The sequence below is a fragment of the Eleutherodactylus coqui genome, chromosome 1, assembly GCF_035609145.1.
Source record: "Eleutherodactylus coqui strain aEleCoq1 chromosome 1, aEleCoq1.hap1, whole genome shotgun sequence".
Classification (NCBI taxonomy): domain Eukaryota; kingdom Metazoa; phylum Chordata; class Amphibia; order Anura; family Eleutherodactylidae; genus Eleutherodactylus; species Eleutherodactylus coqui.
In genome coordinates, this window is record NC_089837.1 from 97,309,672 (window position 1) to 97,337,083 (window position 27,412).

Genomic DNA, 27,412 nt, shown 5'->3' on the forward strand with positions numbered 1-27,412 from the left:
TTTTTCTGATGTACATTAGTACTGTTGGTACACCAATTTTGGGGGGCCCTCGCCTACAGTGTAATCCAATTAATTTTTAGCCCACCTGCATTACAGCTGACGTTACATCAGCTGTGTTGGGCACTGCAATGGGATATATTTATGTACCGCCGGTGGGTTCCAGGGAGCCACCCATGCCGTGGGTCCACAGGGAGTTGTAACTGCATGTGTCCACTTCTAAAAAACCCCAGTCTGACTGGGGCATGCAGTGTGGGCCGAAGCCCACCAGCATTAAACATGACATTACCTCAGCTGTGATGGGCAATGCAATGGGATATATTTATGTACCGCCGGTGGCTTCCTAGCACCCACCCATGCTGTCGGTCCACAGGGACTTCACAATAGGGAGTTGTACCTGCCTGTGTCTATGAATTAAAAAGCCCGGTCAGGTTGGGGCACGCAGTGTGGGCCGAAGCCCACCTGCATTTAATCTGACGTTAGCTCTGCTGTCCAGGGCACTGCAATGGGATACTTTTATGTACAGCCGGTGGGTTCCAGGGAGCCACCCATGCTGTGGGTGCACATGGAATTCCCATTGCGGAGTTGTACCTGCCTGTGACTATTTATAAAAAAACGCGGTCTGACTGGGGCATGCAGACACCTTGACAGAATGAATAGCGTGTGGCACATAGGTTCCCCATTGCTATGCCCACGTGTGCAGCTCCAGATGGAGGTGGCACAGGATTGGATTTCTCATTGCTTCTGTACAGCATTGTGGACTATCGCCCCGCCCCTTTTAAAGAGGGTCGCTGCCTAGCCGTGCCAACCCTCTGCAGTGTGTGCCTGCTTTTCCTCTGGCAGACGCACTTATAAATAGACATGAGGGTGGCGTGGCATGAGGGCAGCTGAAGGCTGGGCAGGGACAGTTTGGTGTGCGCTGTGGACACTGGGTCGTGGGGGGGGGGGGGGGTTGGGCAGCATGTAACCCAGGAGAAGTGGCAGCGGAGTGTCATGCAGGCAGTGATTGTGCTTTGTTGGAGGAGGTGTGGTGCTTAGCTAAGGTATGCCATGCTAATGAGGGCTTTTCAGAAGTAAAAGTTGTTGGGAGGGGGGCCACTCTTGCCACTATTGTGGCTTAATAGTGGGACCTGTGAACTTGAGATGCAGCCCAACCTGTAGCCCCTAGCCTGCCCTATCCGTTGCTGTGTCGTTCCAATCACTTTCTTGAATTGCCCAGATTTTCACAAATGAAAACCTTAGCAAGCATCGGCGATATACAAAAATGCTCGGGTCGCCCATTGACTTCAATGGGGTTCGTTATTCGAAACGAACCCTCGAGCATCGCGAAAAGTTCGTCTCGAGTAACGAGCACCCGAGCATTTTGGTGCTCGCTCATCTCTAGTAATCACCAGAACCTGGAAACAACGTTTTTTTAGTTTTCATGGTAGCTACGAGTCCGGTTCCTGGCATATGTTCAATCAAACGTGCTGCTCTGTTTAAGCAGAAACCCTAGAAACGTTTTCCGAGATATGGTCTCCATAGGTTGCATGTTTTTCTTTAAACTTTGGCCCCAGCCCTTCTTCCACAGTAATGTATACATAGGTGGTCCACCTTCTCCCTCTCTTCCCCCCCTTCTCTCGTTCTCTTCTCACTCACCTTCTTTTCTTACTATTCTATCTAAGGGCTCCTGCACACGGGCGGAATTTCTGCAGTGGTATTTTCCACAGATTGTCCGCCCATGGCTGCAGCCAATACACTTATATGGGTATCCGCAGTTGTCCCCAGACGGTCGCATTTGCAGCGCAGATTTTCACGCGCTAGTAAGAAACTGTGGCATGTCCTAATTTGTGTCGGATTCCGTGCGTGCAGGCTCCATACAAGTCAATGGAAGCGTTTTTTCACACTGTACATCCGCGATGCAGCTGCGGATGTACAGCGTAGTAGGCCGTAACTACGCTGGTTGCCATGAGGTTTTTTTCTGCGTGTTTTTTCCCGCAGCACATCCGCGTACATACGCGCGTGATTTTTCACGCATCCGCACTAAATCGCAAGCACATTTAGGTGCCAATGGGCGCCTGCACACGAGCGGAAATTCTGCGGCGGGATTTCCGCCGCTGGAAGCCTGCATAGGATTGCGTTAACAAACGCAATCCTATGCAGACGTCTGCGGTTTGGCCGTGTGAAATCTCGCGCGGAAAACAAACCGCGGCATGTTCTACGAGCCCCGCACAGAAACGTCACTCACCCGCCGCCGGCTCTGGTCTGCGCATGCGTCGGCTGCCCGGCAAGCCAGCACATCAAACAGCCGGAGCTGCGAGTTAGGGTGAGTCCCTGCAGGCGCTCGGGTCGGGTCCCGCGGCGAGAATCCTCGCCGCCAGATCCGACCCATCCATCTGCAGGCGGCCAAGTACAGAACTCCCGCAGGTGAAAATCCGCTTGCGAAATTTGGAACACTGGTGTGCAGGCGGCCTGAGGGTGACTACCCACTAGCGTTTGTGAATTTGCTGTGTTTTTTTTTTCCAGGTGTCTATGGGGCTTTCTAATGTTAAAAACGCATTGCGGCAAAATCGCGATTTTGCGCGATGCGATTTTAACATTAACAAGTCCCATAGACACTTGGAGAAAAAAACGCTGCGAATTTGCAGTGAAAAAGAACTGTAGTGGGTAGGCACCCTTAATCAGTTCGGAGCCTCCGTTGCAGCTTTCTGGTAAAATCCAGGACATTGCGTGAAGTGCTACTTCAGCATGGAAAATGTCAAACGCCATAACAAAGGCTGAACAGACTCCATTATAGCCAGTGTGGTCTGTTTGGCTCCACCACCTGTGAAAGCTTCAATAAGGACATGGAAACCTACCTCTGCAGAAAAGCCTACTAGCTCCAGTGACCCTGCTGCCGCTACAACATGAGCACTTTCTACCCTCCCCTACCGTCTCCTTCCCCCTCCCCAGCAGGGTCCTCTCTTCCTCCATATCAGTTTGTTAGACACTTAGTAGATGTTTATTGTTCCTGTCATATTATATACGTAATGTACTTAACCCCTGGTGTCATGTGTGCAGCGCCCTAGAATTAACAGTCCTTTAAAATAAATAATAATAATTTTGGTCTGGCATCTTCTATACCTGGCACTTTCGACTCTACCGTTGTTTGGCTTCTAGGATAGAGCCGAACAACAGAAAAAATAATGACTCCTAACCCAGCAATTTTTCTGACGTATTGCACGATGTTTTAAACTTTGCAGGTAGTTTATTATTCATTTTGTGTCAGTTGTGTAGTATAATTAAAGTTCCATATTTCAGCACGCACCTTATTTATATCTATCAGCTGGGATTAAATCCCAGGACCAAGCGCCATAAATTTTGTTATGTTCGTGTGGGCAACTAAGCAGCGGGCCCACATGAATGTGACCCAAGGACACAGGTTAGGGAAACAGACCCTGTGCTGAAGGGAAGATGACTAGGCCCTACCTACAAGCGGAGCGATCGCCTCGATAAAGGCAGCCCCACACTGGAACCTCAGCCCTGCTCTCCCTGAATAGGTGGTACACAGCACCAGGACAAGTACAGACAAACCAAATTCACAAACTGGTAACTGACAGATGATAAACACACTTACCACTCAACCTCACACACTAAAGCAGATGGTAAAGCTGAATATAAAAGCGGGGGATTAGTTCCTACATTGGCCAATGAATTTAAGCCACAAGACCACGATCAAGGCTCCTCATGTCTTGCGGTCCCTACTCTATCAAGACACAAAACAAGCAGCACAGGACACAAACACCCAGCTAGCTGCAAGCTGACCCGACACTACACACACAGCAAGCTGCAAGCTGACCAGACAATACACACACAGAAAGCTGCAAGCTGACATGACACAAACACAGGCATACAAGACTGAGGAAGTACAGCTTCCTCTTGCAGAGGGGCAGGAGTATATATATACACCCAAACCCCTACCTGTATAGGTGTACTCCTGGAGCCCTGAAATACAACAGAGAGTCCATCAGCACAACCTGATAAATATACTGTGCTTGATCCTTAAGGAGTTAAGAGGCATACACCTTCTAAGAACTCTGCATCGTAATATTCCTCTGTTATTCCTCCTGGAAATGTAAGAATAAATCAACATCTGGGTATTAACCCTTTTCCCTGTCAATAGGTCATGTTCCTATACACTTTGATACTGTCAGCATTGACTGGTCTGTGCCAGAGTATGTAGAAATGACAAAGTAATGGTAACGCCCAGTTGTCAGTTTATTCATACATTTCCAGGAGGAATAACAGAGCAATAGCACAATGCAGAGCACTAAGACAAGATGTTCCAGCTATGTTAGTTACTACATGAGGAATACAAGTATGTACTACAAGTAGACAGCTGACGGCCCCTCTGGGATGCACACATGTATGGTCAGACCGTGGCAGGAGCGAGCAGATCATCCTCTGCCCAATAAATAAATCACAAGCCGGATGATATTTAATTTATGAAGTGCAGCCTTTCTAGAGCCAAATTATTAAGTGTGGTGACAGATCTTTCTTTGGACTAGGCTATGGAAAAAGAAACCTTTCATGTGGAAGGTTCCTTCATCTGAAGATGAAGAGCAGTAACTATTACTTGATAACTTCAGATTCTAAACTTGAGCCTACAGACATACTGAATCTGTTTCAAGGGTAATTTGCAAACTTCGCCTTTTGAAAATAGATTAATACAGTAGTATCCTATGGATAAATCATCCACAGTTAGGGGCAATGTTCCCTCTATGCCTTTGTAGCCAGTGAGCGGGGCAATTAAGGACCTGGTCACTTTTCCAACTCACAGCATGTTCATGGTATGCTTGGAGAAAGTTCCCAGCGCATGCGCTGAACGTATCCGTAGAGCCCCACTGACAAAATATAACAACGGAGCATCCTTCTGGCAAGTTTTCTGGACATATGTCCATATTCCTTTTTCTTTATAACTCTGGAATGTTGAAGTAGACCGCACTATTCCATAAAGAGGCATCAAGTATTAGGGCCTAATAATGTGTTGGCCTATGCTAGTGAAAGGGACTAATGTCAATATATTTGTTGTTCTGTGGCAGTGAAAAAGTTAATTTCAAAATATCCAGTGGTTTATGGCACTACCAGGTATACTGACATTAGACGATCAAGCATCCTGACATTAGCCCCTTCGCTGTCCTGGACCACCAGACATTATGCTATTAAAGGGGTAGTACCGGAATTGCAAGTTACTCCCTATCCACAGGATTGTTGATCTCATGGTAAGACCCTCACCAATCCCAAAAACAGGGTCCCATGTCATCATCACTGTGGGCTTACCGCAGGAGGAGACTGTATAGATTGCTTGTTATGGAAGCATTCATTTTCAATACAACTGCTGAAGATAGCTGAGTGGTAAGCGCTCAGTTATTTCCGTCAGTCCCATTGAAATTAATTGATCCCTGACCATGCATGCTCGCCCAGCGCTCTACTGATTCTGATGTCACTGCAGGGAAAGAAGTGACCCCACATTGACAGGCAGAGGGGGACATGGGTCCCCCGTTCCCAAGATTGTCAGTGGTCTCAGCAGTGATACCTCCACTGAACAGCAAATTATCCTCTATCCTTTGCAATTGTAGTACACATTTAATGGCATAAGCTCTGGTGGTCCAGGTCAGTAAAGGGGTTAATATCAGGATCCTTCATCGTCTAATGTCACCGTACTTGGTAGTGTAGGGCAGTAAAATGGATAATATCAAGATCCTTAATGGTCTAGGGCAGCGAAAGGGTCAATAACAGAATCCCTAATGGTCACGGGCAAGGAGGGGATTAAATTTAAGGTCACTAGTGGAGGACAATGAAAGGTTAATATTTCATAACTTGCATTCAGTGGGTCACTCACTCCTCCAGGCTCTACAATTGACTCATTTGCAGGAGACTGAACACTTCTGCTTCTAATTTCCTCCCTACACTAATCATAGATATGCGTATAGCAAGAAGATAAAAAGGATATAGCAGCTACTGTAGGGCTGCACAATTGCTCCCTCCTCTTTGATCAGGCAGAGAGTTTCAGGAGCGCTCTGTCTGATCATTAAGGAGAGGGCTTAGTGAGTTCGTGTGGCAGAAGACTTTCCTTGAGCAGAGAGAGTTTTAAGCTGCGTTACCATGCAGGTTAAAGGCGATAGTGATAATTCATTAACATCTCCATAAGCTATCAAGCTTATCCCATAGATACAGTACCAGAACCAAGTTTATTTCATAGATACAGTAGCAGAACCAGGTTTAATACATAAAGGCCGCATCAGGATTATGCTTACATTTGCCACTGTCAGAAGAAAAATATATCCACTACCATTGTAAAAAACAAAAAGAAAATGGATCCACTAAAAGTAGTTGACAGACGGTTACACTTGCCCTTCTGTAGTTTTTCAGGATACATTTGTCAATGTAGGCCACATTACAGATTTAGGAAGTATGCCCCAAACATCTGAATATATTTGCATATACTTATGTACACCTTAAGCTGTATTCTTAGAACCACACCTCAATACGCTTTTACATACACAATGGTACACATGGCAGCAGAGGCGTAACTTGAAGCTCCTGGGCCCCGATGCAAAACCTGTAACAGGGCCCCAAACTATAATGCTTTATTCATAGTACTGGGCTCCCTATATGAAGAATTGAGGCCTTATCGGCTCCCTAAGGCTCCTGGGCCCGGGTGCAACCGCATCCCCTGCATCCTCTATAGTTATGCCCCTGCATGGCAGCACATCTTACAACTACATAGGCACACTTTTACACATACAGACACATGTTGGTGCGGTTCAACACAGACATACACATACATAGGCACGGTTTTACATATATTCACACACACGGCACTGTAGTAGCTTGACGCCACCGGAAGCTAGGGGTTTGACAGGGCTTGCATGGAAGAACGCCCCTGTCAGGCCCCTAGCTCCCAAATTGTCTGAATTCTCTAATGACCTTTGTTTTCCTGTTAGGTTTACATTATATGTAAGCCTAACAGGAAAAGTAACCCTAGCCCTCCAGCCCAGGCAAAAATCAATACAGACGCTGCTGCTAGGACCTGTGGCTCTCCTCCTGCTGCCGCTGCCTGTGGCTCTCGTCCTGCCGCCAGTGCCTGTGGCTCTCCTCCTGCCGCCAGTGCTTGTGGCTCTCCTCCTGCCGCCAGTGCCTGCGGCTCTCCTCCTGCCACCGCTACCTGTGGCTCTCCTCCTGCCACCGCCTCTCCTTATGCCGCCGCTGCCTCTCCTCCTGCCGCCGCCTCTCCTTCTGCTCTTGCTGCCACCATCGCTGCTCCCAGTCTTGCTGTTGTCCTCCCCCCTGACAGACAAAGGCACTTGGGGGATTAAACACGCCTTCAGGCAATCAGAAGCTGGAGGTATTACTCAATTTCAAGAGTGCTGTCTTATGTCGCCACTCCTTACTTCCGGTGGCGACATAATACAACAGTACACACACGTGATCTTACACATAGATATACACACATAAGAAGTCTGCATACTTACATACATAGGGACCTCATTGCACGCACATGCAGAGAAATTTTTATGTATACTGTACATACCTGCATCAACCCACCACTACCAGTGGAACTCATTATAATCTGGCACTGATAACATCAATTAACTGGTAGTAGTTTTGTATTTGTGGTTTTGATTATCTTTGTTGTTAGAGGATCTTTTTTTTAAGCTAATGCAGATTCATTACCATTTTAATTATCTTCTTTTGTGGTTTGGAAATACAAAGACCTAGAATTTAGGACAAATGTTTATTTCATTAGCATAAAATATGGGCTGCAATGCTAACACATCTACATTAATTAAAACACATTTAAAAGAAAAGAAGAAAGGGAAGAATAGTTTGACCTCTCTTCTGAAAGTTGTTTTACCAACACTAACTTTTTATGATATATTGGTGTTGGTACAGATATAGTTGCTCTTGCTGCTCTGTTGGAAGTCTTTGTGTGTGGAAAGAGCTCTGATGTATAATTATGGGTATGAGCGCTCGGCAGTCTCCAGCCATGTCATTGAAATGATTAGAGCGGTGGTGCACACGCGCGACCTCTGCTCCATTCATGTGGGGACCAGGATAGGCGTGGGTCCCAGCAGTCATACCCCCACCGAGCATAAAGTTTCTGTGGATGGGGGATAACGTTAGATCTCGGTACAAGCTCTTTAAATGTGCAGTCACACATCACTGAGTTGCTGTGGATTTTGTCACAGATTTTAATGCCAATTTGCAAGAGATTTCAGTCTTTCAATTGAATTCAAATTGAAGGGGTGTAATCTGATGCAGATCTGCAGCAAATTAGCAATGTGTGAACCTAACATAGAGGCCCATTTAGATGGGACGAGTGTCGGGCACATGATGCCCGACACTTGTCCCCACACATACTCGCTCCTGTATTATCGCTGGCTGCAGGAGATTTCTCTCTTCGCTCTCTCCCACCCCTCTCCATTGACATAGCATAGCAGCTGTTCAGTACTAAACGGCTGCAATTTACACTGAGCGACCAGCTCATCGTCCATTGTTTATGCAGCATAAACGATGGACGATGAGCTGATCGCTCAGTGTAAGTAGTGGACGTTCAGTATTGAACGGCCGCTGTGTTATGTCAATGGAGAGGAGCGGGGGAGCAAGGAGAGAGAAATCTCCTGCAGTCAGCGATACTACGGGAGCGAGTATGCGCGGAGACGAGTGTCGGGCATCGTTTGTCTCACACTCGTACTGTCTAAATGGGCCTTTAGACAGCTTCAATGTGCTTTATTTAACCTTGATGTCTCATAGCTATAAACAGAGTATAGTTCTGTACAAATGTTTTAGACCTGTGTTGAAAAAATGCTGCAAAATAAGAATGCTTTCAAAATTAGAAGTGTTAGAAGTTTATTTTTGTCAATTAACAAGATGGAAAGTGACTGAACAAAAGAGAAATCTAAATCAAATCATCTTATATCCAAGCTAGAGGCGGTATGACAGGGTACTAGAGCCTCCATGCCCGCCAGTATCACATCTTGTATCCAAGCTAGAGGCGGTATAACAGGGTACTAAAGGCTCCAAGCCCATCCCTATCACAACTTGTATCCAAGCTAGAGGTGGTACAACAGGGTACTAGAGCCTCCATGACCGCCTGTATCACATCTTGTATCCAAGCTAGAGGCAGTACCACAGGGTACTAGAGCCTCCATGTCCACCTGTATCACATCTTGTATCCAAGCTAGAGGCAGTATAACAGGGTACTAGATGCTCCAAGCCCATCCCGTATCACATCTTGTATCCAAGCTAGAGGCGGTACAACGGGGTACTCGAGCCTACCTTAAAAGGGTCAGTTTTTCACAATTAATTATCCTTTTCCTCTGATATTGTAATCACTTCCTTATCTAAATGTTACTATCACACAGATAAAGTTTCATTCCATTCCGACAACTCCTTCTGGGTGCTGGATTGTTTTTGACAATGAGTGTATATATGAAAGTTGCTGAAGACATTTTTACGTTCCCTAAATGGCTTATAATATTTTCAGTTTTAGTAAAATTTCAGAAAATAATTCCAACTATGTATTGTGTGTGGTCACACGTTTAATTCTCATACATTGTGAGATATGTCCTAAATAAAAATGCTGCACGAGCGCAAGCAAATTGGTGATGTCATCACCTGCTCGTTCACTCGGGCAAACGAGAATTGGGAGATTCTCGGACCGCGTAAAAGCAGCATTATAACCCACTGATTAGACTTCCTGCTATGTACCACCTCCCACAGAGTCCCTACAGCTCTGCCTCCCACTGCATGGTGATTACATGGCACTGTATTCGTGTAGGAATGCTTATAAGGGGTGAATAGCTTTGATAGAGCATGCCACAATTTTTTTCCTCAAGGATTCCCTATGGCAATATTTACAGTATAGTTTATGCATGTAGCGGTTTATGGGCGCCTTCAAATATTTACAATGTGGTTCTGTATTACTGCTGTGTACATGGCCCCTTAGATAAGACCTATTCAATAATTAATATTATCACTGATATAGGTCTCATTGGTTTTCATATCTTCCATACTGTATGCTGCCAACTAGTCTCATTTATATTCTAATTTATATACTATATTGCAATTCTTATCTAATTTTAGGTAGTTCCAGATGTTGCATGTGGTAATGCGAGTTCTAACACTTCCTCCGGAGGAAGATTGGTGACTTTTGAAGTTCCAGAGAACACGTCTGTAAAGTAAGATTTTTGCTATATATTACATCCTTTGGGCACTGTTTTGTTAATAATCATCCCCTCTCTCAGTAGTTTTGCGATATCTGTATATATCACACTTAACGCCCTCTTTCACCCCACACCAGTCCAATACTCCATAACTTCCTGCCTAAAGGTAAATATCCCCCTATACGCATCTTTTTTATCTTTTGTTTGTTTCTCTCTGTAAATATGCAGGCACAGCACTTTGGACAAATTTTGATATGTGATGGCCAATGTGATAACCAGCAAGAGTACAAATTACTTTTTTTTTTTTTTTACCTAAAATCATGTTTCTGTGCTGAAAAATCCATCCAAGGTGCTGGGCACCAGGAGCCTTAATTCCTGCTGATTTGCTCACTGGCTGTTGTCTGTGATGAAATTCAGAGTCTTACATGGATTACAGGAATTAGGGGTGGGCGGGTCTTTAGTTGCTGCTGTCTCATGCTGCCCATAGAAGTTTATGGAGAGAGGGAGGAGGTGGAGGTAGCTGCAGTAGGGAGACAAAGGCAGGGAGATTCACCCAGAGATGTAGTTAAAACACTTACCAGAAGCTGTATCTCACCTCAGTGCTGAATTCAAATCTACACTGCTCAGTACTGCTGTACAGTGTCCTCTCTGTCTCTGTTACTAATGAGGGTGTGCTACAGAGAGATTGTGAAGACGTGATTGTGTTCTCCTATGTGTTCAGTGTATAGAAGCCATTATAGCACCCACCAGCTCAGGGAAAACTGAGAATTAGAGATGGAGCCTGCAGAGGGGAAAACTGGTAATTAATGCAGGATACAAGTCATATAATGACCAGAAATAGTGTTATTCCTCATGTACACACATGGCAGCTTATTCTGAAAAGTCACCTAAAAGTGTTGGTATGCTTTAAAGGGGTTCTGTCATTGAAAAAAAAATTCTATACTTACCTATTCTTCCACGGCAAGTCTTCTTACCGCATCGTCTCCTCCCCGATCTTCTCCCGGCTTCTCCAGTACTCCAGGTCACATCACCTCCAGCCAGCCGGATTCTCTTCCTGTGATGAAGTGTACATTGCTGGCATTTTGCTTCCTGCAGGGCAATGTACGCTGCATCACTAGTGTCGTAATGTTCAATGCCTAGCAGGGAATGCCAAATCCTCAGCAGCCTGCTTTAGTGCCACTGCTCATGGGCGATGTCTCGCCGCTGGTGTTTCATATACTATATGAAACACTAACAGCGAGATATTGCGCATGCGCGCTAAAGCAGGCTGCCGAGGATTTAGCATTCCCTGGTAAACAGTGAACGCTATGTACTCATGGATGTCACACAAGTGAACTGCAACTAATGGACGCTCCCAAACAGGAAGAAGAGAATGGAGGTGAGGTGACCCGGGGGACTGTAGGAGCCAGGAGAAGATCAGGGAGGAGAAGACACAGTAAGAAGACTGCCTGGGGAGGAATAGGTAGGTATTGATTTTTTTTTCTGACAAACTATTCTTTCTCCTACTATTAGGAAGGATATAGGATGCTACATCCAATCCTACAATTATACCCACCCAGCTGATGCATTATAAGTCGCTCTGATTGTTATTACGCTTATGATAAAGATGAACGAGTTACATGTAGTATCCTATAGTAATGCCAACAAGAGTTATTGTATACATATTTTGCTGTGGGGTGGTGAGTTTCCTTAAGATGTTCTTTTCAAACCATGTTTATTCAAGCATTGTCAGTCCTCCATTCCTCCCTCCCGCTGCTGCCTGTTCTTTCTCGCTCCCTGGGGAAAGCCACAGCTCACCCCCTGAGGACACAACCATTTTTACATTAGGTTATGCAAGTACTTTTTCACCTATGGGAACATTAATGAAAATATGTTGTCAGATAACTAGGTCATTGTTCTTTAAGCCTGCCAAGGAATCCATCAAGGTTGTCACACTTCTCACTAACCCACCTAATTTGACAATCACATATGGCAAGGTGACACTTTCCTGTCTTTTGGATTTCTAGAATCTCTCAAGATGCCACAGCTTCCCTTATCCTCCTATGGAAAGTGACAGCTGGAGGATTCAACCAGTGTTCCCTTATAGACGGCAGAAGTGTTACCCTTCTACAGGCGCCCGGTGGCCTTGTGTTCCCAGAAGAGATGTTAGCACTTGGAAACAATCATTTCATTGGTAAGGATGAGAGGTTTCATTTAAGGCAATACAAAAATCTGCTCTTTGGAAGGTCTTAAAGTTAGGCAACTACAACCTCACCGCACAATTCTAGAGTACTTTGGTATACAGAGGAGTTCATGGTCAACTCAGTGACTGCAAAGTATGCAGGTCATGTGACTGCAAAACAAGCTAAATCATCACCCCTCCACCACCGTGCTTGACAGTTGGCATGAGGGGCTTGTGCTGATATGCTGTGTTTAGTTTTCACCAAATGTGCCACTGGGCATTAGGACCAAACATCTTCACTTTGGTCCTGTCTGTCCAAAGGACATTGTTCCAGAAGTCTTGTATGTTGTGCAGATGCAACTTTGCAAACTTTACCTGTGCTGCCATGTTCTTTTTAGAAAGAAGAGGCTTTCTCCTGGCAACCCATCCAAACAAGCCGTACTTGTTCTGTCTTCTTCTAAATGTACCGTCATGAACTTCAACACTTAACAAACTAACTGAGGCATTTAGAGTCTGAGATGTAGCTCTTGGGCTTTTTGCAATTTCTCTGAGCATTGCACAGTTTGACTTTGGGGTGAATTTGCTGGGACATCCACTCCTGGGAAGATTGTCAATTGTCTTAAATGTTTTCCACTATTGAATAATCATTCTTACTGTAGAATGATGGACTCCAAATTGTTTGGAAATGGCCTTATGACCCTTCCTAGATTCATGGCAGCAATAATTGCTTCTCTAAGATCATTGCTGAATGTCTTTCCTTCTTGGTATTACGTTAAAACACACACCTGAATGCTCCAGACCAGCAAACTGCCAAAACTTCTGTTTTCATAGAAGTGGTTCACACTTGCTGATGATGAGTTAATCGACGGCATTTGTTTCGTAGCACATGGCTGCTACTTAACTTCTATGGAAACAGTAAGGGTGTACTTAATTTTTCACGCGCTGATTCTGCTTTTGGACCTAGTTTTTGTGAAATAAGTAATAACATGGTCACATTTTATTCTTCATCTGAGGTTGCATTTCCATAATTTTAAGACCTTCTAAGGACTAGATGTTTTTTAATAACTGCTGATACATAAAATCATAGGATTCAAAGAAGGTGTACTAAGCTTTTCTCACGACTGTAATTATCTCCCCTGCTTCTGCACATTTCCTCTTTATCCTGCTTGTTTGTACCCATAAAATACCTAATTTTGGGTTGAATCTCAGACTTGCCTCTGTGGGAGGGAAGCACAGTAAGTTTATGTACTGTGGAGAAGCAGGCTGTTAAAGAACAGATAGAACTTTCTGTGACTACCTATGTGCATGTTGCATGTGCTTTAGTACTTTGCACTTTTTTCCTTCGACTGTTTGATTATCTTACCTGGAAACAAGGCATTACAAATGAAATGGCATAAAAATGTGTGAAGTAATTAGTTTAGACAGCAGAATGATCTTCTTTCTCATTGGCTCGAACTTAGCCGGCACTTATGTTCTGCTCTTCTAGGCTTTGTGAATGATTCTGTCAGTAAGTGCATTGTGGCTTTGCGGCTTGTTGTGGTCGTTAAAGTCACTGACTGCATACCGGAAGGGAGCAGCTCCGAGGCCCCACATTGCTTTGGAAAGGGAGAATGTGTTACCAAGAAGAAAGAGGTGAGTGCAACCATCCATTCTGGACATGTTTTGTGCGTTTGCTTTTACTGTTCTGTATTTAAGTGCTGGATGATACACCATATCTACACAGTATCTCATATGATATACACAGCAGTGAACTGATTTGCAGAACAAACATAACAAAACAGTAATATTTTAACATGATGAATATTTAGCAACTATTTACATCACTTCCCTTATTCACAATTAACTCTGGGAAGATGAAAGCTGTTGGGGTATTCCCATCTTACCCCTTTAAATAGGACCTGGCATGTCCCTATGATAGAGGGACCCTCCTAATAGCCTATGGCCCCATTATATGTTTCTTTCATTTATGCTCATCCCCGTTCCCCTGTACCGTCTCTTCTTGTATTCGGCTCCCGATGCTGTGAATGTGTGAAGTGTACAGTCCTCACTGTCAGTAGATGTCAGATTTGATTGACAGTGGGCAGTTTCCTGACACAAGGAGATGACAGTTCCTTTTTAAAGCACACCTAACCTTTCAGATAACTTATCACTAGCTCATTTAATAGACTGTGTTTGTCTCATCAATCTTGTAATATACTTTCTTTACATTTTTTTTGTTTTACCACTATAAATCAAGGCTGACGTTCAGCCCTCTGCAATCTACTGCTTGTTAGGCATTCAGCTTATGTAGTAACTGGGACCTTAAAACAAGGTGAGGGTCTGTCTTCCCAGGCTCAGCTTCCATGCACTCACCCAGCTGTTAGAGCTGCAGTCAGTGTGTACACAGGCTCTGCCTCTGCTTATCTCAGCACTCCTACAGTTAAGAAAGTGAACATAAGTTGCCTGAAAAGTTAGATATGCTTTAGGTTCTGTATGTCATGAAAAGTTTTCTAATGTAAAAAGAAAAGAAAAATAGTATACACGTAGGGTATAATAGAAATCCAAAGATTATACAGTGTTCATTCCAGCATTCCGTGTCATAAGACGGGTCCATTTACCTTGTTTTACCCCATCGCATTTTTATGTGTTTTAAAGGGGTTGTTCGGCTTAAAAAATAAAATAAGCATGTGGCCATCATTGCGGGATCTGCTGCAGCATTCCCACGGGGTGAAGAGAGGGGGTATGGTTTATTTTGGCATTTTATAACATGGCTACTTGCTAAGAAATAAAATTCACTCTGACAACCCCTTCAGGAGAGAAGGGTGTCAGGACAGTCTAATCCTTTCCCCCTCACTTGTTGGCTATTGTTGAAGAGAAGCCCTGTGCAGACATCCTGAGTGCTCCTTCACACGAACGTGCAGTGACAATGTATTATACGTACAGGTTTTGCGCGCGTGATACACTGTATCAGCCTGCCATGGGCTCCCATGTTACCGTTCACACAAATTGCGCGAAATACAGGCACAATAAAGATTGTTCTATTACGCCCAGATAGTGCATGGCGATTGGCGCATGCAGCAAGTACGCAATGTCATTGCATATTTGAGCGCACCGCATGACCGTCTCAGCAAATTATGCTTGTATGAAGTCGCCCTGATGGAAAAAAAATGTTCAGACTAGCCTGAATGAAGAAGTCATTGTTAGGGACCCAACAGCACCTTTATGGGCTTCCTCTATTGTTCGTGCAGACTTGCTTATAAAAACTGGAAGCAACTCACTGTTTTTCATATGCTTTCAATCTCTAAGGCAGCCCAGGGTGCCCGCACATATATCGGTTTGTGCCATGTGGTTGGGAACCATGCAGCAAAAATCACTGGTGGTTTTGCCATTCAGTTTTCAGCCCTGCAGCCAGTATATGTGAAGCACGACATCGCAACATGTAGCCAAACAATGGAACATTAGATACTTTACACAGACGTATACTTAGTGCAAATAGGAACAATGTAGACATTTCTTTTTGATATGTATACAATGAGAAGGCTTCTGATACATTACGGCTCTCAATAGGCCGCCCACACCGCTCTGGAGACGGGAAAAAACTCCCATCAAACAGAATTATACTTCAGAAACGTCAAATAACAGTTTATTTTGCTTTTATCATATTTTATTTTTCTAAACTAGCAAAAGTAATAAGAAATCCGAATGTAGATGTTACATTGTTTAGTAAACATGGGCTGTATTTTATTAGATGCCCTCTCCTCTTTTCATACTATGTAAACCACCACAAATATTGCCTTGGGTCGGAGGGTACGCGTATTTGTGGAAGGAACGTTGCCTCTTTGTGCGCACAAAGCAAGTTCATTTGCACGCAGCGAACAAAGACACGCCGATTAAAACGGCTAATTCGTCTTAATGAGTTCCAGATGTACTCTTTTCCCTGCGAAATAACAGTGTTTCATAAATCTCCTAGTGTATTGCACTCACATTTGCGCATCCGCATTGACTTCTATGGGAACGTCTGGTGCGCGAGGGCACAGGAAAATAGAGCATGCTGGGTTTTTGGGGGGGAGTGAAGTGCACTGGAAAATACGCTCATATGATCGAACCTATTAATGGTTTCTATTCACTGCGTATTGCACATGCAGATATACCCGTGTGAATCTGGCCTTACTTTGTGAACCTCTGGACTTTGGTGGAGTTTCTACATAAGTGTTTAAAGGGAACCTGTTGCCAACTATGAGCACTGTAAACTAAGTTATTGTGCTCATAGAGCAAGCTCCCAGGACTGCAGTCCCGAGAGACCGTGTGGGGACCGTGCCAACAGACTGAAGGCTCCCATAGAGATCAGTGAGAGTGTGCGCACACAGCCTTCTGCTGTCAGTCCGATGACACGGTCAGCGCTCTGAATGTACGATCTACCCATACACTTTCAGGGCTGACAAGCGCGGGCATCAGGAGGCAGGTAAGTATAAGAAATACATCCCTGCATACCTGGGAGCGTACCCTATGAGCGCTATAACCCATGGTGCTCATAGCTGGTGACGGGTTCCCTTTAACCCCCAGTGTAGACAAGCAGGGAAAGGACATTACAGTTTTGGGGAAACAGAGCTCCTACTGCATCTAATAGCTGTAGCTCTGGTTATGTCATTATTTTAGTGTCATTTAAAGCCAAGATTCCTTGCTTTAAAATGGCACAAAAAGCATGTCACTAGCACTTAGGGAACCAGGGGTACAGCTGCTGTGGGGTTCAAGAGTACTGAACTTAGACGGTTGTCACTTTCACTTGGTGTGCGCAGCAGAGAGGGAGGAGGGGGGCGAAGCTGTAACTTCCCTGTATTCATCCCTGTCCCAGGGGAGAGGTAAGATTCATTGTTGCTCACGTTATTACCACCCCATTAATAGCAAAACATGTGTCAATCACCACTGATGAGCGGTGTTAGCAGCACCTCAAGAATCAGCTGGACTGATCTCAGGCCAGGCACTGTGCTCGAAATTTACCAAACATTAGCCCATAAATGACAGTGAGGACAGCATAAATTACATGGCATGTCCCCTCTAGGCCAGCAGGCACATAACTATGTATGAAGAATAATGTTGAAGGGGACAAAAAAGACCTGTGTCATCTACAAATCTCTCAGACCAGGGTATTGGAGGGCTAAAAGCTGTGTGCACTGTCCTGCTGAACTGCATGGTCAGAACAAGAAGGCAGCAACCAATGGTCTGCAAAATGGAAAGGTCCTGGTGACAATTATCCATATGGTAAACATGTGGTATGCTGAAACACACAGAAAAAAAAATAATAGATACCAAACAACATATCCTAACAGGCATTGTTACAAGACAGCCGTGGGGTCCTTTGTTAGACTCCAGACTATATATACCCTAACCATTATGGGGGTTCTTGGAAGTTAAACATAGGGAGCCCCCCCACCTTCATTGGTATTGCTATCACTATTGATCATATTACTTAAGGACTTGTTAGTAAAAACTTTCTGATAGTGAAGTGATGAATGAGTGGAACAGGTTACCACGGGAGGTGGTGAGTTCTCCTTCAATGGAAGTGTTCAAACAGAGGCTGGACAAACATCTGTCTGGGATGATTTAGTGATCCTGCATTGCATAGGGGGTTGGACCCGATGATCCTGGAGGTCCCTTCCAACTGTACCAGTCAATGATTCTACGACTTATTTACACGGGTGAATTTTCAGTCTTTTTCAGAACCATTAAATTCAGTGAGGCTATTCATGCAGGTGATTTTTTTTTTACACGGAATGATATTCGGTGTAAAAGAAAAAATTGCAACATCTCCTATTCTGGGCCTTTCACATGGACTCGAATCACCCATTCAAGTGAACAAGAGCACAATAAAATGGAGCACATACAGATGGCGTCCAAATGGGTATTGGTGGGTGATACTAAGACCAGTATAAACATATCACAAAGAGTTGATTTGCCCCTGTAATAGTCGTTTTCCTCTGGTGCTCGCAATATGCAAACCAGCTCCAAAGCATCCACCGGTCGGTATGTTGGCCGGGACAGGTCCAGGTTCTCTCTCATTGGTCCTTCAAAATCCTACCCTTTGCTGAATGACTGACCTCTCCATATCCTGCTTGCACATCCAAGACTAGAAGCACACATTTCAGCACTCCTACACAATTAATACCTGATAAAATTGTACAACTGTTGTTTATATTAACCACATAAAATGCAACATATGCAAAAAATGAAAAAAATAATAATAATGTGAAGGTTCATGTAAGCCACGGCTGCAAGAGACACAGTAACAGAAACCCAGATCTCACATGTACATGAGTGCATGTGTTTCTGTTACTGTATTTGTTGCAGCCGTGGCTTACACACACCTTCACATTTAATTGATTTGTTGCTGACTTTGCTGTTGGGCGCACATACAGTGACTTGCTTGCTATGGGCATCAACCCATCTGACGTCACTGCGGGAACGCAGAAGTTTGTCTACCCTCCAGGCCAGACGGACGCCGTGCCGTTTTCGCTGTGTGACTCTAGCCTATTTATTGCAGCCACTATATTAAACAACCTTCAGTGTTTTTTGCTCCATGTTAATATGGATTGTGTCCCCTTCTAAATGCACAGCCTCCCCATATTGTGTCTTATGAAGAAGCTACTATACGTTAATCTGCAAAGCTGTTTATAAATGACACAGATTTACCATGATAGTGATAGTGAGGATTAAGCCTGGCATCCCTGATACTGGCACCCGCTGGCAGTATTCCCCTCCGCATTATCAGTAATCTTGTTGCTTCTAAGCGTGGCTGCCAAAGCAGAATAATACCTTCAGTCGACGTCTGTAATCAACATCCCAATCATTTAAGGTTCAGAAGAGAAACATTTCTCATTTTTATATTAAAAAAATATAAGTTTGGTGCCGCCGAGACAGTAGAACTTCACACCGCTTATCGGAGAACTAATTACGGATTTATTCTCCGAGCGCATTGTTTTTTATTGCAGCGCTGTTCTTTTATTCATGTATCCAGTATGTTTCTTCAGCTGCTGTGTTATACCGGGCCTGATGAGAGCTTGCTGTCTGACATCACTTCTGGTAATTCACTTCACCGTTACAACATATCATAATTGCAAGATGAATATAGTGTTCCTCTAAGGCTAGTTGCACACTTGGGTTACAAAAACCCCAAAACATCCATGTTAGGCGCCCTTCACATGAGCGTATGCACATTTGGACGCGCCTCAGCACAATTTTTTTGCGCACAGATCGGCTTATTTTACTGTACTTTTTGAACCCACAAGAGATGTTCATTTGCGCGCGGCAATCAAAGAAGTGCCAATTTAAATGGCTAATTCATCTCACGTGTGCTTTCCCTAGCGGAATTACACAGCATATCTCCTTGCATATTGCATGCGCATTTGTGCACCCCCAATAGACTTCTATGAGGATCTTTGCGCAGAGGTAATTATCTCCCTCTACTCTTCCTTAGTCAGACCTCATCTGGAACACTGTGTCCAGTTCTGGGCACCCCGATTTTAAAAACAAACTGGAGCAAGTTCAGAGAAGAGTTACCAAGATGGTGAACAGTCTGCAAATCATGTCCTATGAGGAACGGTTAAGGGATCTGGGAATGTTTAGCTTGCAAAAAAGAAGGCTGAGAGGAAACATAATAGCGGTCTACAAATATCTAAAGGGCTGTCACAGTGCAGAGGGATTAGCCCTGTTCTCATTTGTACAAGGAAAGACTAGAAGCAATGGGATGAAACTGAGAGGGAGGAGACACAAATTAGATATTAGACAGTGAGAGTGATCAATGAGTGGAACAGGTTACCACAGGAGGTGGTGAGTTCTCCTTCAATGGAAGTGTTCAAACAAAGGCTGGACAGACATCTGTCTGGGATGATTTAGTGAATCCTGCACTGAGCAGGGGGTTGGACCCAATGACCCTGGAGGTCCCTTGTAACTTCACCATTCTATGATTCAAGGAGCGTGCTTTGGGTGTTTTTGCGCATCCGAAATGAAGAAATGTGAACAAGCCCATTGAAATCAATGTTTTTTTCTCTGCATATTGCACACGTAAAACTTACATGCAAAAGTCTGCCCATGTGAAAGGGGCCTTATGTCTGCAAAAAATAGATGTTTTTTCATCCATGTGCAGGTCTGTGTGGCCTTCGCATTTGGTCCGTCTGTTTTTATTTTTACGCTTTTACTCCATATGCCATTCGTTTTCAACGTGAGACAACCTGAGACAAGCCCAGTTCTTTTTTTTTTCTTTTTTTGCATCTTAAAAAAATAAATAAATAAAAATAAACACATGGAATGCATCGGAATGGTTTCCGTGTTCTATCCTTTTTTTTTTCTTCGATCTCCATTGGCTGGAATTGGCAAGTCTCGCCCGTGAAGCGGATCAAAACAAATCATGCAATGAGTTTTTTTTTCATGGAGTCCATATCTTCATGAAAAGACTCACTAATGTGTGTTGCCATATTGAATAATATGGGTGTGTATGCGTTTTTAAACCGCCCTCATATTGCACTCCCTACAATGTGAAAACCCCATGGATGCGAGGCATTTTCATGTGAAAATAACATCACATCACTTCGGGGATGAAGGGAACCTCCGCCGTGGCTGCCACGCATTGCAGAGTTTCTCCCATTGAAAACAATGGGGCTGCGATGCGGAATCACGCAGCAAGATATGCGGTGCCATGCGGGAAAACATTGCTCATCTGTATGATCCCATTCAAAAGAAGGTACGTCTTGCAACGCATAAATCGTCAGCGATTTTCTCGGCTGTGTGAAGCCGGCATCATTGAGAGCAAAAAGACTCTTTTCCATATTTTTACTACCATCCAAAATATCTTACTCAGTTTGCTTGTTTCTTCAGAAGCAGTGGGACCTTTTTCCATAGGCCGAGTCTGCTATAGCTGTTCTACTGCCTTGATTTAACAGAGGTTTCCTTTTATTGTTGATGATCAGCCCTCAGGATAGGTCATCAATTGATCAGCAGGGACCCCCCCCCCCCCAGGATCGTTGTCGATCAGCTGATCCCCAAGTCCACAGCCCACATTGCAGCAGCCTGGACTGGTACTACAGGCACATCTCCCATTGACGTGATGACATTATCATACCATGTCATTTTCAGGTCCAGTATTCTGTGCTGATTAACTTCCTGATACAGCTTTAGAGTCTGTAGAGCTAAGTTTTTCTAATACAGATTGATACAGATCTCCAAACCCTTTGCATAGATACAGATTAAAAACATATCATACCAACTGCCTGCAGCCACCACTAGATAGAGCCTACGAGCTTACTGCATACAGCTTTATTAGTGTACAACTGTATGCAGTAAGCTCGCAGGCTCCCTCTAGTGGTGGCTCTACAATCTGATTTGTAAATGTCTAGTCGATTTAAAAACCAGATTACACATGGAGAGCATACAGACCCATTTTATTTAATTAACCTTAGCGAGTCTTTTCATGAAGGCAAGGTCAACAGTATACTCTGTAATAAAAAGAATGGCCATAGGCATTGCATCAGACGTAGCTTTATTTGGAATTTAATGCTAGAGTTTTCACTTTGCATTGATAAGTTCATTTAAAGTAGATGTCAAGCTGACATGGTGAAACTATAGAACCAGACAGCTGTTTCGGACCGATATCCATGTTAACTATGAGGGCAGTTGCTGGGCAGACCTGCAGACCATCCTTACAGGGGAAACATTTTGCAAGCACAAATAGGATCACTTTTCCAGCTCAGCAGAAGTTGTTTGAAACTCGGATTAACCGTAGAAAATATATTTGTGCAACCGGCTTAAGCGGCGCGAGCGTCATGCTCATGTGTGCACTGCAAAGATCAAATGCCTGACGTTTTAATGAGGTCCATCATCCGTCTCCTATAACTTTCAAAAGTTTAATAATAAATCCTGTTAAATGAGAAGTATAATGTCCTTACTAATGGAAATTTATTTTAATGATGGCCACATTTTTACTGCATATTGAGCAGAGCTGCTGAGGTGGGCCGTGCGTAGACTGTCTTCGGGTAAATTAATGAACACTGTAAATATGCTCAAATAGTGGAGCATCGAATTGCCTGCAGTAATAGTGAAAAAAATTAAATGGCCAGATGTAGAGAAATTCACATTCTATGGGTGTCCATATATGCTATGGGCAATGCAGTTACTTTGGATCGGCCACGGTGGGTATGGGCAGCCTATGGATATGTTGGAACAGGGTGTCTTCACTGCTGTGAAAAATTTGCAGTGAATCTACTGAAAGTCCACATTATCAAAAAAATCGCACCAATTGGTGCAATTTTTGTCATCGATTTGTTGTGGAAATGCTGTAGATCCACAACAGGTTTCACCCTTTGATTGCTGTAGCTGTCTGCTTCTCCTGGTGATCCTATCCTGCACAACAGTGCTGCTTCTCGGGGCTCTGACCATGAGGCGGTTTGTACATCCCGGCTGGTCCTCGCTACTGTCCTGCAGAGGACAGTGTGTTTAAGCCCGCCTGTCCATATCCTGCGAGCCTTCAACACAGATTAGAAAGGACGTTGTGCTATACTGCTGCTTAACCCTAAAGAATTGTATAGGAGCCTTTCACCAAGTTCTGCTAACTCTCACCTGGCAGTTTAGAGTCTGTATTGGGGGACTTGTGGCCTAACTTTTCTGGACTAGAACCTTGCAATGCTCCTTCTGTTTCCCCGCTTTTTAATATATTCTTTAAAATACAGTCTTACAATTACAAACAACCCTTTGAAGGCAACCAAAATGCTGATGTGGCCCTCAGTGAAAAAAAAGTTTGACATCGCTGTTCTATATCATTGGTGGTAAGACCGATGCAGGCCAAGCTCTGGAATAGCAGGCAGTTCATGCAATTACCAGGCTACCTTCTCTTTAAATTCCACAACACATTGTTCCATAGCACCATCTGTCTTTTGATGATAATGTATGTGCCAATCAGAAGATAATTAAACATTTATTAGGCCGGAGCTGCTTTCTGCACTTGCAGTGCTGGTCTACACTGCGTGACACAAAGCTGTTCATGTTGGCCATGATTATTTGCCATTATACTGTACAGTAATACGCTACCTACCTGCGGATGTTTAGCTCTATAGTAGATGCTAAGTAGAAGTACACTTACACACTTGCCATCCGTGGAGGAGGTATATGGGGTGCATTCATTTTAAACAAGCTATGCCTTGTGGCCACTTTACTCTCTATTAGGCTGTGTTCCTATATAACAGGTACTGGCTTGCGTCGGAGACTCTGTCAAGCTGCGGCTGCCAATGGAAGTACGATCCTACCATTAAGATCGGCAAGATCATGCGGTTATTGGCAACCGCGGCTGGGTAGAGTCTGAGCCGCAAGCCAGTACCTGTTACATAGGAACACACCTTAACGCCATATTTACACGGCCGATATTCTCGCGCCTAGTAAGCGGTCAATAAAGGAAACCAGCAAAACCACGTATGGTCGATTTCACATCTACATCGGAACCTCCGGAGGTTCCGTCTCAGATCTGGTTTAGAATACCGGAAGAAAAAGCACTGCATGCAAAAACCAGGCAGCTGGGCGGAAAGCGGGCGGACCCCTTTATAGTCAAAGGGGTCTGTTCCGTGCAGTTCGGTTCAGTCCCTAAACGGAAGACTGAAAAGCAGAACCCCGAGTGCAGATGTGACTCCACCCTAACAAAAGGGTAAAGAATGATGAGGAGGGAGGGGAGGGAAAGACAGCAAGAAGATGAAGACCAAAACTATGTTACAATTACTAAAGAGAAAAGAAGAAGGGGTGAAGACTAAGGGGGGCGGGTGCACCCCGGGAGAAGGGTACCTTGTCATTGCAGTAAATCCAGCCACCTAGACATAACACAAAAATAACAGGATCCAGCTTGGGCGATCCAGTGATCCTCTCACAGATCCCAGTTGAGATAGAAGCGATCTAAAGTATTGTTAAGGCCACTCTCACACGTGTTCAGAAAACACACTCGAAATCGGGGCATTTCTACCCCGATTTGAGGGGCATTTTTTAACACTTCAGAGCGTTTGATGGTTTGTGATAGTTTGTGTTAAAAACCGCTCAAACGCATGAAAATAGAACAGAAAGCGCTTGAAAATGTCTGCGAGGCCCCATTGAAATCAATGGCAGCGCTGTACCGTGGTAAGTGACGAGATGAGCGTATGCGTAAATGCGCACGTTTCGGTGCAGTGCCTTTGCGCAGTGAACAAGGCCCTTTTGCATGCGTATTTGCACATCTGCTGCCCTTTTTTTGCACTCATAGGGCTTGTTCACATGGGCACGGGGCATGCCTCAATCCTGATTTATAAGACTATTTGCCTAATTAGGTGCAGATATGTTCTTTCCCCGCATTTTCGTGCTGCATTTCGCGCATACCATTGCATATTGCGTGCGCTTTTGCACACCCATTCCCATTGACGTCTATGGGACCCTTTTGCATACACACGAAGGAAATACGTCCGTCTGAAACTGAACGATTAGTGAAAAGCCAGCGATGATCTTTAGGCCTGCAGAAAATGAACGATGAGTGAAAAGCGAACAGTTTGTTATTCGATCGTTGGCCGCATTCACACTGAGCGATTATCGCTCACTTTTACCTGTTTGAACAATCTTTGGACCGATAATCATTCCATGTAAAAGGGTCTTAGTGGTCACGTATTGCAGATTACGGTGAATCAAATCATATACAGAAGGAGTGCTTCCAATGAAGTGCGATTCAATATTTGGCTGCAGTAACAAAATGTAGGCACCAACATCCTGGCGTTTTTTTCTTTTTTTTTTCGAGGCAGAATGTTAAGAAGGTAATGCAAATCTAGGGGGACGGACGAAGAGTTTCAGGATAGCCGAAATAAGAGACTGAACCAAGGACCAAAGAGGATCAGAGTTCTGAAATAAGGTCTTTGAATGTCGCATCCCCAACACCGATCAGAACGAGAGGGAGAGGATGTGTGGAGAACAGCTTTATGCTACCAGTTTTATGGAATGTTATATTGGTTCTCTCCATACGAGGTACAAAGAGAAGACTTGGCTGTTTTGTGCCATATCATTTGCCAAGTAGCCAATGGAAGCTCCCTTTGAAGATACCGTTCCCAGTTAACCCTTTCCAATCCACTGTCTGATGTCTTCCTACATTCTGATTGAAGCTTGTACAGCTCCAATGTCAGAAAACGTCCGACAGGGTATTCTTACCGTCTATTGCCAGCCACTCAGCTGTCAGAGCCTCTCTGGCGCACACACACTGGCTTTAGCCAGCAGATGGCACCGTTGTATAACAGCAAAAAGAGAAAGCCTTTTAGGAAACCCTGAAACCAAAATTGGATTGGAAAGGATTAACCCTATAGCCATGTTTGGATAAATGCTCAAAGGGCAAAACAAAAAGTATCCAATAATGTTTGATATCAATCCTTTTGAAGCAGAGCCAAAGTTGTTCAAAAGCAGAGGGTTGCGGTAAACGTAGGGAGTTAAAGCATGCATATTGTAAGGCCTCCTTCCCACGAACGGATTTCCGCCGCGTAATTCGCGGCGAAAATCCGCTGCATCCCCGCTGCTATTAGGTTCTATTGAACCTAATAGCACAATGCTCACGGTGCGGAATTCCGCACCGTGAAATCTCCCGTCCTCACCCGCGGCATGCTCTATTTGCCGCGGGTGTACGCGCGGCCGGCTTCCATTGCAGTCAATGGAAGCCGTCCGTTCATGTTATCTTCCGCTGTAGCACAATGGAAGATAGTGTGAAAACGGGTGGGCGTGTCATGTGATGCGGCGGCGGTGGGCGGGGAAGCGTCATGCAAGAGCGAGGACGCCGAATCCGTTGGTAAGTATGGGGTCTCTGGGGGGCGCCGTAATGGGCTTCGCCGCTGAATATTCCGCGGCGGAGCCCGTCACGGCCGTGTGCAGCCGGCCTAATACGGAAAGAGAAAGCTTCCAGGCAACCCAAATTTCGCATTCAGCTTATCAAGAGGGAGCAATTCTTGGGAGACCAGATTAATTAAGTCACAAAAACGGAAAAATCCAGCTTGGAACTATGTCTTTGACCTAGCGGAGGACAAACTATCCGCAGATCAGCTGTAAATAGAAAAGAAGATAAGCAAGAGGTCTTCTGAGGATGGTAAAATCTTAGCTTACAGTGGCGGTTTATGGACATAGTAAATTCTATAGAAGCCAATAGGGAATTGGACGGTTGGACTTTGGCACTACTATAAAGAATCACAATCGAGTGTACGGGTGCTAACCTGAACCTTCCTATTTCCGCTCAGCTATCATAAGCGTGAAGGGTAATCCAAAGAGGAGTTGGCATAAGTGCGCAGCATAGTAGTAGTTATATTAGGGAGAGACAAGCCTCCTTGAGATACTGGTACGGTCATAACAGAGCTGTGAATTCCATGACTGCCACCTTTCCAGACAAAATTAAGAAACTAAGATTGAATGCGATGTAGGGTCGAACAGAAGCACCGACATTTTCAGAATAGTAATACGACCGAGATGTGAGATGTGTAGGGAGTTCCACTTTGCAAGGTAATTTTTGATATCTTGAAGAGGGGAGAGAGACGTTGTGATGGTAAAGCATGCCATAGGCACTTGTGATGTTTAATCCTAAAGAGTTTAGGTGAGCAAGTTTCTGAGCGATCTGAGTGACTTCAACTGAGACCGGGTCATCGGTGCTAAAAAAATTGGGGTCAGTATTTCAAAAACTCACAACCTTGTTGAGTTTTGTTGTGCAATGGTGTGGAGAGTGTACTGAGAATGGTGGAAGAACATCCAACAACAGTGAATCCTATGGATGTAAGCAAAAGGGGTCAGAGGAGGATGTCAAGAATCCTTTTGATGAGCAGCTGGTACACGGTCAAGCAGATTACAGTTGGATACAATGCTGGTGTTTCAACTAACGTGTCTCAACGCACATGTCACTGTTCCTTAGTTCAGATGGAATATAACAGCAGACAACCAGTTCCAGCGCCATTGCTGTCTAAGAGAAGCAGAAAGGTGAGACTCCAGTGGGCGAAAGAGCGAAAAAATATAATCACTGAGCAGTGGAAAAATATCACCTGGCCAGATGAATCCAGATTTCTGCTGGTTCATGCTTATGGCG

The 27,412-nt window shown here is 44.4% G+C and overlaps 1 protein-coding gene across 1 annotated transcript in view; it reads left to right on the forward strand.

Annotated features, from left to right (window-relative positions):
• The window catches only part of DNER (delta/notch like EGF repeat containing), a 210,430-nt gene that overhangs the window by 117,892 nt on the left and 65,126 nt on the right, over positions 1–27,412 (forward strand). The window contains exons 3-5 of the mRNA XM_066598180.1: positions 10,105–10,199; positions 12,191–12,357; positions 13,832–13,977. Of these exons, the coding sequence (XP_066454277.1) occupies positions 10,105–10,199; positions 12,191–12,357; positions 13,832–13,977 (408 nt within the window). The remainder of the gene's footprint in view (positions 1–10,104; positions 10,200–12,190; positions 12,358–13,831; positions 13,978–27,412) is intronic.